Here is an 18710-nt window from a genome sequence, read left to right on the forward strand (position 1 = left end):
CATCCAGCCATGTTTCTGCTGTGAGAAGGAGACATTCTGGAATGTGGGAGGACGTCTGCCAGCAAAAAAAGTCTAAACAATTTTAAAACTTCAGGATGAAAATGCCCATGCCATAATAGGGCCGTCCTAGTGGTCCCGTGTCTTATGTTGCCCATCAAACACCCACTGACACACATACTGTCGGTCCCACCCAGTGCCCATTATAGTGGGTGACAATGTCGCTATGGGAATGGGAGGTGGAGGGGTAGCCCCCAGTCCTTCAGTGACTAACAGAGGTGATTGACTCAGGCGAGCAGCCACAGCAGCCAGCCCACCATCCAAATATAGCTGAAGTCTCCCCCTGGGACAGCGGGCTCTGATAAAAATCAGCTGCCACCAAGGCCACAGGACGAGAAAGAGTTTGGACTCAGTGAGCAGCGCGAGAGGAAACAGGCTTTAGCACAACATCACAGGAGAGACAGTTTTTCAAGCCAGAAGAGACACAAGAGGACGTGACAGTGACGTCAGCGCTGAATGATCTTTTAGTAAGTAATCATTAACTTCAGTCATAGAAACAATAGAGCCTGATGTCATTGTGTCGATGACTTGGAATTGTTTTATTCTATAAAATTGACTGGGAGATACACGAGATGTACATGCCGCTTTATGTTGTTGCTCTCTACTATAATAACAGTATGTCAGGAAGTAAAATGAATGGAAAGGCTCTTTGAAGTGTAAAATTGTAGATTACCATTATGTCAATGCATTGAAAAATAATGTTGAAATTCAAAGTTATTGGTTGATTATATTAAACTGTCAAAAAGCTATTCCCATTTTCACATGAAAAACTAAATAACTGACCAAGATATTAATGCTGAATTCACAAAATCACATAATAATTGCAAGATGCAAAATGTGAACTACGAGCCTTCATGACTGACCTTGGCTGAATAACTTTGACCTCTTCTGTTCCTATTTCTTCTTGGGTGATCATAGAGCTATACAAGTCACAAACTAAACAGTTGTGACTATATTGCTGGAATCTTCTCTAAGGCTTTTGTGGCTATCAATTTTCCCTGTGTTGTCCTCTGAAATGTGAGGAATGGGAGGTCAGAGAACCGCACTCCATCAGGTCATCCGTTATTTTTCTTCCAAGAATCATCAGAAACACAAAACTCTTCATGTTTGTCATAAAAAAAAGCACACACCGGAAACTCAAAGTGATTTTTTTATAGATTGGCATCGTGTACAGTGATGTGATGCTGTTTGGGGGGTCTGAGGTTCTGTTGGATGGCATGCCACTTTTCATTGCGGTCTGTGAATGCAGCCCCAACCGGGCCAACAGCTGATGGTGGTGAAGGTGGCGGCGGTGGTGAAGACCAAATGGCAGCTGCATTTCACCATCATTTGTACAGCTGCCAGTGGCCCAAAAAGCCCGACCATTACTGTGCCACTAATAGCTCCTCTTCATTCCTGGAGAATTAACCCAGATCAAAGAGATGTCAGCAGAAATCACTTTGAAACGGGTGGAAATCACCCGTTAGAGGTGGATGTGGTCTGAAAAAAAATATGTTTCAGTAACTACGTGTTGGGGAAACAACTTGCTTTATACAAATGCGGTGATTGGCTCTTCACTGATCGGGGCGTGTTCAAACATACAGCGACGATAGGTTGACCTTTTGTTTTATTGGGTGAGGACTTCAACGGGACACGCATGTCGCTCGGCTGCCTCATTCTGTCTGCTCACCCATCTATGAAAATGCTTTAAGTCCAGACTCGTGAGAGGCGCCGGCTCGCTGGCCTGTCCTTTTGTTCAGTGAGGGCTTAGTGTGTGAAAAGAGGAGGTATGTTTAAATCTGACCATTATTTACAGCTGGATAGCCTGAGCAACACACTGTGCTGTTGACCTGTGACAACCGTATTGTTCAGCAGGATGTTATTGAATTGCTTTTCTGAATTGATCATGAATTATTTGCTCAAAAATTTTAATGCATAATGTTTTCAGCTAATGCAGTACAAGCAATGCTTAAGAAATACAAATAAAAATCTATTCAAATCAATCAGGATTTAAATGTATAACTACCACTGCTGCGATAAACCAGCTTTGGGAAAAGTTATGGGGCAAAAATAACGTCCGTGTTTTTTCCTGGTTCATGTGGTCACATTCTTCTGGTCAGGTGTTGACGGTTTGATGGCAGAGAGCTTTGCAAACAATGTGCAAACAATCTGTGTCACTCCAGCTGAGTTAGCAGTTGCTGGGGTTTTTTTTTGTTTTGTTTTGTTTTTTTCCCCCTTTGGCGTCATAGTCCGTCTATGGCATGCGGTGTGGCCAGGGAATGTGGGGCTTTATATCAGAGGCTGAACATTTCACCAAGTGTATTTGTATATATCTCATTCAGCTCAATATGAGATACCACAATTTCTTACTTACTACGACAATATCCCATTGATAAAACCTGGAAGAGGCTCAGCAAGGTGTACGGAGAGATAATAGCAAAGCTTATCGCACTATGAACTAAGAATATCCAGAGAAAATGTTATCACTGAATATGCTGCTGACACTAAACATACCCGACTTTGCTTATTTATGGGATACATTATTGTCTATGTACTACTGCACCCCTCACTGAGCACGTTTTAATGAACTGCAAATGATTAACATGATTTTTGGCTTGTTACAGATGACAAATACAGTCCAGTTCTGACCAAAGGGGGCTCCCCAACCAGACAATCCCGAGACCGGATCTCTGCTTCCACCTCAGTGAGGGACAGATCAGCTCTCTATCTGTCGAGAGCAGCAGCTACAGACGCCACAGGAGGCTCAACGCAGCCAGTGAGTTCCTGAAATGCTTTTCATTCCTCTTCACAAACCCAGGTCAAGGGTTTCAATGGGGAGCAGCCACTGTGTTCTGCGACAGCAGCGACTGGACGTGTTAAATAGATATCTCCTCTTTTTCCATTGCTCAACAGGAACTCATCAGGACGCCACAGAAAAAGGCAAAAAACACAAAGGTACTAATATTTGATCCATCACAGTACAGTGTGGTTTGATTTATCGTGTGCTGTGGGTTTCAGTGTTGTCTTGCATTAACAAACATGTCAGCGTTCCTAACAAATAACATGAGCACAACATGAAATTACATTCAGATCGTTGAAGTGCAGAACAGCCACACTCATCAAAATCTTTTGTTTTGCACACAATATGGACATTTCTTTGCTCTGTGACGCAACTCAATGCGTGACAATTTCTGCATCTGTGGAGTGACAAAACACAATCACATAGGCTGGTGTTTCATACACATGCTCTCCAGTTAGTGCAACGATAATGGAAAAAAAAGACTAACACAACGATCACATTTCAATTTAGATATCTCAGTCATTAGAATGCGTAATGCTAATGCTATTTTCAGTCCTTTCATGTACTTAATCGTAACTATCATCCTAATTAAAGCGCTGAAGTGAACACCGGAAGCTTCTGGTGTGAATAACACGTCTATATCTAATCTGTTTCACGCTCCTAACCTCGACAGTCAACAGTCATAAAACATAAAAACATAAAAAATGTTTTTTTTATTGTATAAATGCTGTAATTCTTCTTCAAACTGAGGGGAAAATACTGTAGGGTATTCACAAAAGGGACCTGACACATTTCCCCCCGACGACAACAACAACAACAACAACAACAACAACAACAACAACAACAACAACAACAACTGCAAAGCTCTTTTTTTTACGTGATATGTTTTCAAATCAGAAAGGCAAAAGGAAAATTAGATTAAGGATGTACAGTACATTCAAAAGAGGCAAGGTGCTGTGTGCCGTCGTCCCACTAACAGCTGTGAGGTGTTTTGTTAACTCTGGTATGGCAGACGATGGTGTGCAGTGAAAATCTTCAAGCCAGAGGAAGGTAAAGTATGTCTTTGTTTACTAATTGCATGACATCTTACTATTGACTAATATTTAAACTACACTGTTTTCCACGATTTGACCCTGATAAGATTGCTTTTTTTTTTCCTTTGTTGTTTTGTTTTTCATCACAAGATGGCTGAAGCGGGCAGGAAAATCAAAGTTTCACATTCATCTCATGAGGATGAGCTGCCTCTCCCTCCACCCCCTGCTGAACCACCCAGACCCCTTGACTATGAGGGACCTGCATTGTCAAGCACCCCACCTGTGCCTCCACCCAAAGAAAGCTTCTCCATGTTCTACCAGCAACGGCAGAAGAGTGAGCTGAAGAGGCTCTTTAAGCACATCCACCCAGACCTCCGGGCCAGTCTTGATGATGCTGTGGACGACGAGATAATGCATGCAGTGCAGTCTGAAATCACTCAGGCAGCAGATGCAGCTTATCAGGGTGAGGTGCAGTCCATGAGGTGGATCTTTGAGAACTGGACTCTGGATAATATCGGAGATCCTCATGCAACCAAGAAGCTGATGGAGGACGAGGAATTAAAATGCGGAGACGTCAGAAGTACTTCCTCAATGTTTGAGAAGTATAAAAGCACTCATGATAGGTCTGCCCAAAGGCAGATGTCTGTCAGTGGAGATGTGAGAACATCAACATGGTTGTTTGAGACCCAGCCCTTAGATTCCCTCAATAAATCAAAAAGTGAAGAGGGTGAACTGGTGGAGGCTGTGCTGAAAGAACCCATCCAACCTGGAGACGTGAGAGGGACTCGGATGCTGTTTGAGTCCAAGCCACTGAGTGATCTTGGCCGCTGCAACTCCATTGAAGACCGCAGCTTCCTGAGACTTAAATCTGAGCTTCAGGAACAGAAAGGAGATGTCCAGAAGACTGTGAAGCTCTTCCAGACAGAGCCCTGTTGTGCCATCAGAGACAACAGTGGCAACATTCATGAGATTAAATCTGTGTGCAGGGAGGAGATCAATGCCAACAACATCAGCACTGCCCGCTGGCTGTTTGAAACTCAGCCTTTGGACCTGATTAATAAGGGAGCCGATGGACTTAAGATCATTCGAGGTATATCTCTGGAGGAAGGGCATAAAGGTGTTGACCAGAAGAGGTGGATGTTTGAAACACAGTCTTTTGATACAATACAAGAGGCTGTGGGAGTCGAGAAGTTTGAAGGAACAACTACTGGATACACAGGAGAGGCTGATGTTGTCAATAAAAAGAAGCTCTTTGAGCTGCAACCATTGGCCACATTGAAAGGAGACTCAGAAGAGAAGTCTTTAGAAAAAGAAGAAATTGTTGGGGGAGATGTGAAGACGTCCCTGTGGCTGTTTGAAACTCAGCCCATGGAAGCGCTAAGCGAGAGTTATGAAGTTGGACGACTGAAGAAAATTACACTTTCAGCTGACGAACAAGGAGAAGTTAAAGGCAAAAAACAAATGTTTGAGAGCTGCTGCAGTCAAAATAACACCTCATTCAAAGAACATGACATAGAGAGAGGTGATGTGAAGGGTTTCAAACAACTTTTTGAAACAATCCCTTTGTGCAAGATTGCTCAGTCTGATGAAGATATGAAGGAGACGGAGCATGCTATTACAGCGGGAAACGTCCAAGGTAACAAAGCAATGTTTGAGACAACTCCTCTATACGCAATAAAGGACAGCTCTGGAAACCTCCATGAGGTTACAACCGTCAGCCGAGAGGAATTTATTAAAGGAAAAGTCAAAAACTATAAGTGGATGTTTGAGACCAGGCCTTTGGACCAGTTAGCAGAAGGAAAGGAAAATGTCGAGGTGATCAAAGGCATCACCAGACAAGAGGACACGATGGGCGATGTCAAGACAGCAAAATGGCTTTTTGAAACTCAGACAATAGACGGAATCCATTCTAAGTTTAATCAGGCAGCGCAAAGCTCCTCTTTGCAAGAAGAAACCCATAAAGGTGACGTCAAGACCTGCAAATGGTTGTTTGAGACACAGCCAATGGATATTTTGTACGACAAATCAGAAAAACTGAAAGACAAAGAATCCATCGACACAGATGTCAAATCAATGACCTGGCTCTTTGAATCACAGCCTCTCGACAGTATCAAAGATGGGGAAGAGTACAATTTGAAGCTCTGTAGTACCACACAGGATTCTGTCAAATCAGAGGTTGGTGTGCAAACAGTCAAACATCTTTTTGAAACAGAAACCTTGGACAAAATAAGAAAGGATTCAAATGCAGAACATGATTCGAGATGTATCAGCCAGGTTAACTTTCAGTCAGGAGATGTCTCCAGGGTCAAAGAACTGTTTGAATCCCGATCGCTCGACGAAATAGGATCGGAGATCCCGAGAACATCTGATGACCAGAACCAAGATGAGCACATCGAAAAAGGTTCCGTTAACAAATTTACTTGGATGTTTGAGAACTGCCCTATGAACTTGATCAATAAGGACGATAGCCAGCAAAACACAAAGCAAGTTGAGGGTCCTGATGGTGGCGATATAAAGAACAAAAAGTTTGTCTTTGAAACATCCTCACTGGACAAAATCCAAGAGAAAAACCTGGAGCAGACATCAGTCTCTGTGGAACAGCCTGTGAGTAATGTCGACGTGAAATCAAGTAGCATGATGTTCGAATCGCTGCCAATGTATGCAATCAGAGACAAAGAGGGACAGTTTCACGAGGTGACAACTGTAAAAAAAGAAGAGGTGATGAGTGGTGATGTAAGAGGAGCGAGGTGGATGTTTGAGACAAAACCCCTGGATGCCATCAAGGCTGAGAATGAAGTTTATGTCATCCGGGCAGTCACCCAAGAAGATGTCAAGGCTGGAGATGTCAAAGCGGCCAGGTGGAAGTTTGAGACGCAGCCTCTGGACTCCTTTACTAGCTGTGAGGAGCCATCCGTCAATGTGACTGAAGACTTTGGAAGCAACAATGTACAGCTCAGTAAAGAGATCTTTGAATCTGAGCAGACAAGCAAGAATTTTGTGAGAATGGTCAGCGTGACTGACGTGCAGCAGGGCGATGTCAGGACATCGACCTGGCTCTTTGAGAATCAAACCACTGATAGCTTGAAAGGGGATCCAGAGGAACAGAGCCCAGTTAAAACTGTCCACAGGGAAGACAGCCAAAAAGGGGATGTAAAACGCTGCACCTGGCTGTTTGAGTCGCAGCCACTTGACAAGATCAAGGATTCTCAAGATACCTCAGGCCAAGGTGTTGAAGAAATCCCAAAAGCTGATGTAAAGTGCACTACCTGGATGTTTGAAACCACTCCATTGGACAAAATCACTTCCAATAGTGTTGCAGACACCCTTTCATATCTGAACCAAATGACGTTTGTTCACTCAAGCGGCATCATAATCGAAGCAAACGAGAACAGGAACGTCAACATGGGAAAATATCTCATTGAAAACAACAAAGGTGTGCAGATTCAGAAAGAGGAGGTTATTCAAGGAAACGTCAGGAACATCATGTTGCAGCTGTTGATCAAACCAACCCTCAAACCGCAAGTTACTCTTTTGAAAGAATGTGAAAAAGGTAAAGTTAAGACTACAGTTGTCGAGCTTCCTGTTTTGGAACCAACTGCTTCTGTCGACATTGGGAGAGATCAGAGAATTAAAAATATTGCCCAGATGATTGATGACCTGCTTGTTCAAGAAAAGAACAAGAAAAAGGGAATTGTAATACAAGAAACGACAGAAGGACAAGCTGAGTTATCTGTTTATTCGCTCCTCTGCAATTATGATATCAAAGCTGAGACTCATGTAACAGAGAGGGGAGATGTAAAGTCTACAATTGGAAATCTTCTAGCGACAGCCCATAATCAGAGGACTGCAACATCCTGCACAGTGGATGAAACTGAGAAAGGAAATGTTAATTTGTACAAAAGTTGTATTGAGAAAGGGGATCTAGATTATCTGAAGAATCTTCATGCTGAGGAATGTGAAGATGAAGTTGATCACAACCCTATGGCCAAAGAGCAGATTGAAACAGTCCACGGGGGTGTGAAGGAAGCAAAGAAAAGCCTGCGACAGCAGAAGGAGCAGGTGGAGCGGACAATTTCTGATGTTTTGCCGGGGGATGTCAAGAACACAAAAAAAGTGTTCTCATCAGAGTGCTCCATCGGTGTTGATAGCTGTGTTGAGAAGGAGGAAATAATCCCTGGAGATGTCCTATCAGCAAAACAGCAACTTGCAGTGAAGCAACTGGTTACTGTTGAAAAAGAGGAAGTCGTCTCAGGAGACATCAGGGCCACGATGCAGTCATTAGAACGTGCAAAACAACAAAGCATGATTGTGGAACGGGAGCTCATCAAACCTGGAACCATCTATGACATGGACTTGTCAGCCCAAGGACCTGAAGTTGAAGGAAGTCAAACGCAAAAAGAAGTCATTATATCAGGAGATGTGAAAGCGGCAAAAAAGTCTCTCGAAATGGCCAAGCAGCAGAGCATGCATATGGAACGGGACGTCACTGCTCCTGGAAAAATATACAACCTCAACCTGTCGGCAGAAGAGCAAAGCACATCGACAGTGACACAGTCGACATGTTCATCCTCCACCAGATGTCCGCAAAAGAGGACTTATACAAAGGTCAGTGATGCAGAACAAGCTGAGGAAAACCATATTTCCTATGAGGCTTATCAACAAGGCAGAGTTATCGTCAGTAATTGTGGCCCAGAATTTCTGAAACCTGAAGTATGCAGTGAGGTTAATGGTCAGAGAATTGAAGATGAGACAGAAGAAGCTATCAGAGGAGATGTAAAAGCAGCTATTAAGTCCCTGCAGAGTGCAGCAACAGAGCAGAAGGTCCTAGATAAAGAAAGCATTGTGAGAGGTAATGTCCAATTGGCTCTGGAATCTCTTGGGAAGTCAAGTGTAAATGTATCCAAAGGAGACTATAAAGCTGCAATGATATACAGGAATTCAGGCAAGTGTTCAGGGAGGAGCAAGACTGTTCACAAGCAATGTGTTGTGGTGTCTCTGCCTCCATCTGACACAAAACTATCTCCTTCAATTTCAGTAACCTGTGAAGGACAGCCATCCATTACCACACAGAATTCAACTATCAACCCTGTAGCAAATGGAAACTGTAGATCAGCCAGCCCAGCAACTGTAGCCCCATCTCCACTGCCTCAAAAGACCAAGAAACCCCAGGAGCAGAAGCCCGCGTTACCACCAAAGCCTCAATGGACAAAATCTGTGGTGGTGGAAGAGCCACATTCATCGCCATTTCCCACGTTCAACGCTGCTACTTACTCTGTCAAAGACCTACCGAGTGCAGTGATTCCTCAAAAACAGAGCCAGCATGCTCATGCACACTCCTCAGACACACAACAGAGAAATGTCAGTCAAGAGACGAGTCAATGGCACCAACACTATGCTGATGACCCAGTGCAAGCCACAAACCAAACAAATGAACATGCAGCAATGGACTTTAAGGCTATGGAAATGAACAAGAGCATAAAAACAGGAACCCTCATGGAAAGGAAGTCAAATAATCAGCTAAAATCAAAACCTAACAGCAATAATGTGGAAATAGACAGAAATGTGATACAGAAAATCAATGCAGCGGAGGAGATTCAGATGTGTATAGAGAATTATGCAGAAGACAGCAGACAGGAAAGGAACATGACCTTGAAGTCAGCCCTGCAAAACTTTGAAAGAAAGGACACTGAGTCTTTAGAAAAAAGAGCTTTGTTGAAAAAGAAGGTAAATGTCGTCGACGAACAGGTTAAAAATCATAAACAAGCAGATAAAACCACCATTCAGAAACACGAACAAAGCAAACACCAACACAAAACTGAAGGGGCAGCAATAAAGACTAACAGTCCAGTTGAGTCACGTTGTAGTCAGCAAAATGAAAAAAGTGAAACGAAACAATCCGTTGAAGATAAAGTTGTTTTAAGAGAGAAGAAAGGAAGAGAAACAGAAGATGAAAGACGACAAAGACTGTCTGTCCACAAAGAGGAGATTATGAAGGGAAATGTAAAGGCTGCAATGGAAATCTTTGAAAATTTAAGGAAACGAGAGGAACTGAAAGGAATCCTGTCGCAAGTGCAAGAAATAGAAGGCGAGACCAGCAGTGTGGACGCCAGCTCCTTGAAGACATTATATGAGAACGTCCCGGTGTGGATGGGTCCAAACGAGAGGCAGAACAAAAAAGAGGAAAAGAAGGTTGAGGTACAAATACTTGATGATGATCTTGAAAGCATCTCCTCAGTTGACACTGCATTTGAAGATCTGGAAAAGGCAAGCAAAGAAATTATGAATCTGAAGGAGCAGACTTTAGCAAAACTTCTCGAGATCGAAGAGACGATCAAGAAGGCCTTATATTCTGTCTCTAATTTGAAATCAGAGGCAGACATTGCAGGGTTGTCGGGATTGTTTGATGAATCTTTGAAATCTGAGCCAAATATTCAAGTGACTAGCAACATCAGGAAGATAAGTATCGGGTCAAGCAAAGCCAAAGCAAGTCAGAGCAAAGACGTGACTGATGTTTCTGTTCCAGACTCAAGACAATCTACCAGCAAACCTCACACACAGATGCAAAACAAACCTCTCACTAGACAGTCTTCCTCTCAGTCTTCACCATCATTCATCTCCATTCACTCAGCCGCCAGAAAGACTCCTGAACAACCAAAGCCGAGCCTGTCGACATTCAAACCAAAGAGCGAGAGCAGTTCTCACGGTTGCCCCGATGGAAACGCAGAACCTGCAGAGTCGTCAAAAAATGACCAAAGTCCACAACGCAAGGTCAGTGTGCTCGAGGTGAAAACAGTCCCAGAGCCACCAGCAGGAATCATTGGTACCAAGACAGTCAGCGAAACATATGAAGAAACCGACGGCTTTGGAAACGTCTTTCAATCTTCCATGACTTCGACATTTGTAACCAAACAGTCGGACAGTAAATCGACCACCTTGTTTGAAGTCGCTGGGAGTCCGACGCGATATGAAGTCATGACGTCTCCCTTGATGAGAAGATCAGGTCAAATTTTTAAGGACAAAGTTTCAAGCAGCGCTAAGTCAGGGTCGGTCTTTGTGACTTTCAGCCAACCAAAGGAAAACCACTGAGCAAGCCACTCTTCAGTGTTTCCCACTCCTTTAACTTTTGGAAATAGGTGGTTTCCCTTCATGTATTCTTGCTTTTTTGTTTAAATAAAATGTTTTCTTTTTAGACATATCTTTCGAATGAAATAATGAAAATGTTGACTTTTAATTAAAACACATCTGTCTTATAGATTTTATACTGTAACCACATGAAGAAATTTTCTGTTCTGTTATTAAGGCCAAGCTTGTAGATAAGACTGCATGTTCTGTTGTGTAAAATGTCAAATAAATGACAATTTAAAAGATGGGATTGTAGAAATATGTTCTTATTCTTTTACAAATCCAGCTCACTATTATAATTTTAAAGTCTTAAGTAAAGTGAATATTAAATGTATTTTTAAGTCTACTTCCACACAACTGATGATTTTCATGTTTCCCAGAAACCAATAGATATTAGTCAATACAACAAACTATCACTTCAGAGTTTTATATATCCATTGTAAAGTCTGACCGTTACGATAAAGAATCAATATCAACATTATCAACCATTCATCTTTCCTAAAAATGTGCTCCAGGCAAATTACATGTTGTTCACAAAGTTTGTTTGTAAATGTATGTCGACCATATTAAGAATTATTTAATCATTCTGAAAATTACAATGAACCATTAAGTATCTCCTCTTTTGGGCAAATGTAGATAATATCAAAATGAATAATCAGATTACCTTGGAGCGGAGACATAAAACCTGCTCCTACACATTTATTGTGACTCTTTGTTGTATTAGTAAAGAGGACGCTTTCTCAAGAGGAACTTTTGAAAAGAACAAAAGAAATGCGACAAAAACGATTCATGTATTAATATGGAAGAACTTTTTTTGTGTTTTGTACATTCAACAGCCTGTTGATCAGGTACATTTGAAGATTCAGATGTGATTCACTGCAACACCTTGTCTATAAATACCGCCTTTCTAAAATAAAATGATCAATTTTAATATTTTACAGGAGAGGTTTTTTTTGTACTGAATAGTCTTGGACTTCATTATAAATTAATTTGAGGTGATCGTAATATTTTGGACATTTTCATCAAAATGCAAACAAGGGGCAGAATATTAGGAATTTCTCTTGCTATAACTCAAATGCAACACCAAAGCAAATCATAGAGCTCCTTCTTTTGTGCTCACACATACACTGACTGACAACGTCTAACTTTGTAATAATGGACACAGACATTGCAGTCCAGTAAAAAGTGTAAATGCATTGTATTCTATACAGTACAGTCTTCTTTACAATCACAGCTATAAATTACGTTTAATATAGGACTTGTGAAGAACCAGACATTATTATATATTAAGTTACTATAATCAAGTTTGTTTTCATCATCGTAGTTCCAGCCATCTGCCAAGGAAATGTGCTCGGCCTGTTTGACACCCGTCTATCCAATGGAAAAAATGGTGGCCAATAAACTCATTCTGCACTGCAATTGTTTCTGCTGCAAACACTGTGGCAAGAAGCTCAGGTGAGATTTTGTTTTTCAACACAATAAGATTTTTGTCCACTAATCAAATTAAAACTTATCAGGATAAACACGTCTAATGTTGGCCTGCATAAATTAAACCTTACCTTAGGATATTGTCATATATTTGCAGCAGTTGATTCAGCAATGAAAAAAAAAAAATGACATGTTTGATTTTACTTCATGATTTTGTGCCATCTTATTGCAGCATCCAGAACTACTCATCACTTTATGGAGAGTTCTACTGCAATTCTCACTACCAACAACTCTTCAAAAGGAGAGGAAATTATGACGAAGGTTTCGGGCACACACAACATAAAAATCTCTGGATTCACAAAGATAAAGGAATCGATGAGCCTGATTTCAAGTGCACTCCTCAAACGACAAAACTTAAGTATAATGCTTCTGGTATCGTTGGGCAAACTTCTGATCTGTTGGCCACAAAGTCATCTGCAAGAGAGTTGGGAAATAAAAGTGTCGGGGATGCAAGAGGCAAACTGAACATGAGCTGGCCTCCAGAGAAAAAAAATAGAAGCGTTCCTCAAACACCTCAAACACCATCTCCTGCACAGAAAAACAAGACACCTGACAAAGGAAAAGCAACGAAAATGGCAAATAGCTCACCAGAACATTGGAAAAGTGACAGGCTGAGCTACAGACGGGAAATACAAGACAAGGAAGTCAAGGTACAATCAAGGGTAGAAGGTTTAAAGTCAGTAGAGAAGTTGCCCGCAAAGAGAATAACTCCAGTGAAAGATGCAACCAAAGAACCCTCTCTCATTTCAGGAGCAGGTGCATCTGTCATGAATAAAAAGTCACTCCAGACAAGTGTAGCAACCAGCTCAACACCAAACCACAGAGTAACAAATGACAGAGTGGACGGTCTTCCAAATAAAGATCAGAAGTCTGTGAGATTCGTGGGCAGTGTTGGTGTGGCGACGTATAATCGCTCCTCTCGGCCGAGCTCAGAAACCAGTGATAAAGTACATATCAATACTGTTCAATCTGGTCAGATACAAGTTAATCAATCTGAAGTTGCAGAACAGACTGTGACAGACCAGAGAGAACAGACTGTGACAGACCAGAGAGAACAGACTGTGACAGACCAGAGAGAACAGACTGTGACAGACCAGAGAGAACAGGAATTAATCTACACACACCATGAAGAAACAACTAATGTTCAAGAGAATCATGTGCAGGTCAGTCAAGAGAAACTGCACACTGACACAACTCTGAATGAAGGTGAAAACACAGTCAACAAATCACTTGACTTTGAATGTCCCGCTGAACTTTTCAGTTCAGCTCGTGTTATTACACCGCGAGAACCCCCTCAGAAACCAGATGTCATTCCCAGAACCTCAGTCAACACAGCTGAGTCAAATACTTCACAGGTTGCTGCAGACCAAATGACTGAAGAGGAATCCAGTCTTGTAAACAATGGAAGTCAGCTTGAAAATGCAGAGCAAGTCAACAAGCCAGGAGATAGTGTCAATCCAAACACGTCTTTTGTAGGAACAAATTCTCCCAAAAATGCTGCTAAACCACCTGAGAAAACGAAGACCAGACTGGGCTCCTGGTCAAAAGGTAAAAGTCCTTTATCCAAGCTGTTCACATCAGGTGGTAATGACAAAACAAACAAGACAGGACCCAGAAAATCAGATATTAAGTCAAGTGGGAAACTGTCACCAAAACTGCACCAGTCATCCTCAGAGAAAGAGGAAGTCATCACAGAAGCCACTGAAGAGAATAAGAAAAATGTCCAAGCCAATGGCCAGGAAGCAGATGCTGGGACTAAACAGATCCAGACAGAAAAGCACATGCCCGAAATCCCACCTCCTTTGGAACAAGATGATATTAACTGCACAAAGGACAAACCTTCTGAGCCCAGTACTCAGGATAATAGCAGCAGATCTGCAGAACAATCTACTTTGCTGGAGACATCGACAAGTGAAAGAGATGACGATCAAGCAGCTTCAATGCAAACTAATGCAAATCGAACTGCGCAATTATTAAATGTTCACAGCTACGAGGCTGTGGTTCAGTCTGCCAATGAGTCTGGAGAAGACGCCACAGATCTTGATTTGGCCGGACAATCAGTGAAAGTAGAGCAAGAAGAGTCAACCAGTTCAACACGTGAGAAGAACAGTGATGAGACAGCAAGTGATCATTTTAATGAGGATATTGTTGAACGCAGTTCAGCTGATGTTGGCTCCTCACACAGTCTGACCAATACAGACGAACCGGCCCAAAGCCTGAATGAACCAGCAGAGGTGGCAGGAAGACTGAGCACTGATGTGGTTTTTGACCTCAATCATGAGAATCCAAACGAGTGCTCAGACTTTTTTGGTCCGTCTCCAACCACAATGTTTTCATGCTCTCCTGAACACACAGCAACACCTACTGCTGCTGCAGCGGCTGCGGCTGCTGCTGCTGCGGCTGCTGCTGCTGCTGCAGCTGCAGCTGCTGCTGCTGACCAAAGCTTCAGCCTGTTTGACTCACCGTCCATGTCGACGGAAAACCAAACAATTCTTGAAGTGACAGATCAATGGGCTCTTCCTGAATCGGTGCCTCCGAACCAAACTGAAAGTCAGTTTTCAGATCTCTTCAGTACTGAAAGCCAGATAAGTGAGCAGGTTCTTGACTTTGACATATTCAGCTCAAACGACAATCTGTTCACTCAGCCTCCTCCCGTTTCCGTGTCCGACGGAGGAGGAGTTGCTTTTTCTGACAGCATCTTTGGAGACGTTGACGTCTCAAGTGGCCCAGGTATGTCTTCAGAGCTACAAAGCAGTCCAGCCACGTCTGACCTGCTGAATGATTTACTCGGTTTAGATAATCTAGGTACTGCCACTGCCTCAGTTGAAACAAACCTCTTTGCTGACGACATCTTTGCCACTGAGACGCCGTTGCTGCCGATGTCTGAGCCAAATGGCACCAATTTATTTGTGGATGGTCTTATGAGTGATGATGTCAGTACTGAGGACAATGTCGGGAATACTACCACAGACAGTAGCTGGATGGACGATTTGTTGGGATGACTGAGGATCTTCGTTTAAAAAAAAAAAAAAAAGTCAATAAGGGTGTATTGTGTATGAATATAACAAATTACCATTTAATTTTGTTGACCTTGAGATTTGTTTTTAATTGCAGTACATTTTAATCAGATGTTTTATATGAACACTATCTCTGAAGTTATCATAATCAAAATTCTATCAAATAAATTTGCATATTGATGACAGGGCATGTTTGTTGTTGTTGTTGTTGTTGTTCATGTCGAGGAAGTGAAGAGAAGATGTAACATTTGAATCCATGACATCTGCCTGTGATCCAGAGAGTGAAAATTTGTGCACGTTTATTTGAAATCCATCTGTTTTGAATACATTCACTAGTAATCTATAATAAAGATTATTGATTGAAGCTATCTGGTTTGAGTATTGATATTAATTCAGAACACTTTATTTTCTATGTCTTCTTATTTATACAGCTTTGATGAAAGTTTTTACTTGAATCATTCCATTAAATTGTTGTTAATCTTGCTATATTCTGGTTTCTGAGTGTGAAATGCTGTATTGTGGGTCCTAATCACTCCATGAAATATAACGGAGCTGCACTGTACTGACACAAACTCACAAATGACACAAATTTGTAATCTATTTAGTAAATATTTAAAGGAAGTAAAAAAAAAATGATGAAAACCTCTGCAATAAACTGAGTGCAGTCTTTGTCAACCAAAAGGTTGCGTGTCACCACCATCACCAGCATGGTCGACTTTGGAGAGGTTCCGATTCTGAGGTTCTGTTTGCAACCAGCTTTCCAGATTGTGCTCTTGAGTTTTATTTTGGCGAGCTTGATTTATACAAAGTCAGACCCAGAGAGACACTGTAACACCGACTGGATCCTCGGGGTCAATCCCAACCTGACCAGCGAGGAGCAGCTGAACCTCACTCTGCCCCGGGAGGACGACGGCTCCTTCAGCAGGTGTCGGATGTTCGTCCCTGTGGACTGGGACGTTGACGCCATCAGGGAATTTGGACTGAACCAGACCACTGGCTGCCAGGATGGATGGAAGTACGTGAAGACCATCATTGTCACTGACGTAAGTGATCAATCTGATCACTCCTGATGCAAACATAAAGGCAAGATTTACTTTTTTTTTTTATGAACCTTTTTGCTAATAATTGTGGATTCTTCCCTCCGCAGTTTGATTTAGACCACTTGGCCTGTTCGGGGCTGAGCCTAAAAAGAACCTTTTAAAGGTGTGGAAATGATCCGTCCCACATCAATCATACATTTCCACGTCTGAATTATTCAGCAGTTTTTGCTAGTGTGTGTGTGTGTGTGTGTGTGTGTGTGTGTGTGTGTGTGTGTGTGTGTGTGTGTGTGTGTGTGTGTGTGTGTATGTATCCATTATGGTATTCAACAACTTCATTGAGTCTGTTTCCTCTGTTGGCATCTATGTCCCAAAGTATCCAATGTCCCTTGGCATCTCTTCAATGCCTTACCTCATCCCACCGTACCACTGCACTCGTTGGACATCCTATCTGCCTCAATCCCCAGAATACGGGCTTTGGGAAGAGGATGTACTCTGCTCCCTCTTCCTGGAACTCTCTTCAACACAGAAACTTTTTTAAACTTCTGTTACAGACTTTGCAGTGGACTAAAATACATCTCTGTATTTGTTTTGTTTGTAAAGCACAATGACTTGTTTTGTGTCTGAATGCTGCTGTATGAAAACATTAGTGACAGCTCAGAATCAGGGGAAATAACCAATAGATGCCATTTATATATGATAACGTCTTCTGAAACAGACCAAAGTAAATAGATAATTAACAACCTATTGGCGAGCTTCAAGAAAAAAACCTAAATGATACGAGATTTTCGCTGGATGTCTTTGAAATGTTTTCACATTCCTGTTTTTGAATCTTGCATATTAAACACCAGTGGTTTGTAAACAAATGTGTTTTCATTTGACAAGTGAGATTAACTGTAGTTTATTTATGTATTCATTCAGTTTTACAGAAACAACTCAAATGTCCAAAAAGGATGTCAGACATTAATCAATTGCCTCATTTGTGAAAATAAGAGACATTGGGTCCGTTTCACGAAGCAGGTTTAAGGATTACCCCAGGTTATTGAACACCGAGTTGAGGGAAATGCGGGATTTTCCGTTTCACAAAGGGAGGTAACTCAAACCGGAGGAAGCGGGGTAACTCAAGCCTGTTTCACGAAGCGGTGTAACGTCAACTCCCGGTCAGTTACCGGGGCAACAGACGCTCTAGAACTAACCTGGTCGGGAGCAGGTTTTTGTCAGTGAACACGGAGTTTTGCTCTGGCTCCGCCCCCTTTCCGACGGACACGGGATTTCATTTCCTCATTCAGCGGGGGAGTTTTGGCGAAACAGTTCTGCAGTGCCTTATTCCCGAGGCAAATTAGACGTCAACTTTATTCCCTCAATATGGAATGTGCTTTTGATAATGATCAGATTGATGAAGGCGCAGCATTACTTCGCCGAGAATTTAATATTCGCATCATCAGACCGCGCATAGATGTACTGGCATTTGCAGACACCTTCCTTTTTGAGCGGTACCGTTTTACTGCAGAGACCATTATGCACATCCACAGTTTAATCGCTCTGTACATTAGCAACATCACCAGCTGAGCCTTGCCCTGACGTCATAGCAGATATTGTGTGTTGCGCTGAGTTTCCTCGCAAATGGCAGAGCTGTCAGAGACATCATATGCCATCATCACTTCGGGGTCTGACCACCACCACCACCACCAAATAAAGACATGATGCACAATTAATTTGGTCTTTTTTAATTCCTACAAATACAAGAGCTAGTTTAGTTAATGTAGTTAGTAGATAGCATAATTCACCTGGGACTGTACACCCACCCTTAACTTGTGCTCCAGTAGTTCAATTTACACATCTGCATTTCCTTAGCAGTGTTTTCCATCTTCTGGAGCAGGTGGAGTCTATAGATCTGTTTTACAGATAACTGGGAGGACATAAGGAGGACATTCAAATATTACAGTTGGACATGAATTCCACAGAATGAACCTCTGGTGTTTACTGAACATCTGTCTCACTGTCAGTCCTTGCAGTGGATGTTGAGGTACCCTCCTGCTGCTGCCCAGCCATGCCCTGTTAAAAATAATGTGTCAATACTTCAGTGTAGACAAAATATCACTCTTTATTCCACCACAATGTTTCAGAAATGTAAACAGGATGAGAACTATCATACCTCTATAGGCCTTTGTGGGTC

General features: G+C 42.1%; 1 protein-coding gene across 2 annotated transcripts; it reads left to right on the plus strand.

The window, feature by feature from the left end:
* Nucleotides 1-242: 242 nt before the first annotated feature.
* On the plus strand, nucleotides 243-11240 carry xirp1 (xin actin binding repeat containing 1). 2 transcript variants are annotated; one of them, XM_080503483.1, is made up of 5 exons: nucleotides 243-524; nucleotides 2661-2812; nucleotides 2950-2991; nucleotides 4021-8475; nucleotides 8906-9045. In XM_080503483.1, the coding sequence occupies exons 4-5, from the start codon at nucleotides 4021-4023 to the stop codon at nucleotides 8906-8908; spliced, it is 4458 nt and encodes a 1485-aa protein (XP_080359609.1). In that variant the 5' UTR covers nucleotides 243-524; nucleotides 2661-2812; nucleotides 2950-2991; the 3' UTR covers nucleotides 8909-9045. The 2 variants fall into 2 exon arrangements, with proteins under 2 accessions (XP_080359609.1, XP_080359608.1); XM_080503482.1 differs by having other exon boundaries at nucleotides 244-524; nucleotides 4021-11240.
* Nucleotides 11241-18710: the final 7470 nt, after the last annotated feature.

Source organism: Blennius ocellaris (assembly GCF_963422515.1).
Source record: "Blennius ocellaris genome assembly, chromosome: 10".
Classification (NCBI taxonomy): Eukaryota; Metazoa; Chordata; class Actinopteri; order Blenniiformes; family Blenniidae; genus Blennius; species Blennius ocellaris.

What these genes read in the sequence shown, in the direction of transcription:
- xirp1 (XM_080503482.1), top strand. Translation starts at nt 4,021, where the DNA reads ATGGCTGAAGCGGGCAGGAAAATCAAAGTTTCACATTCATCTCATGAG.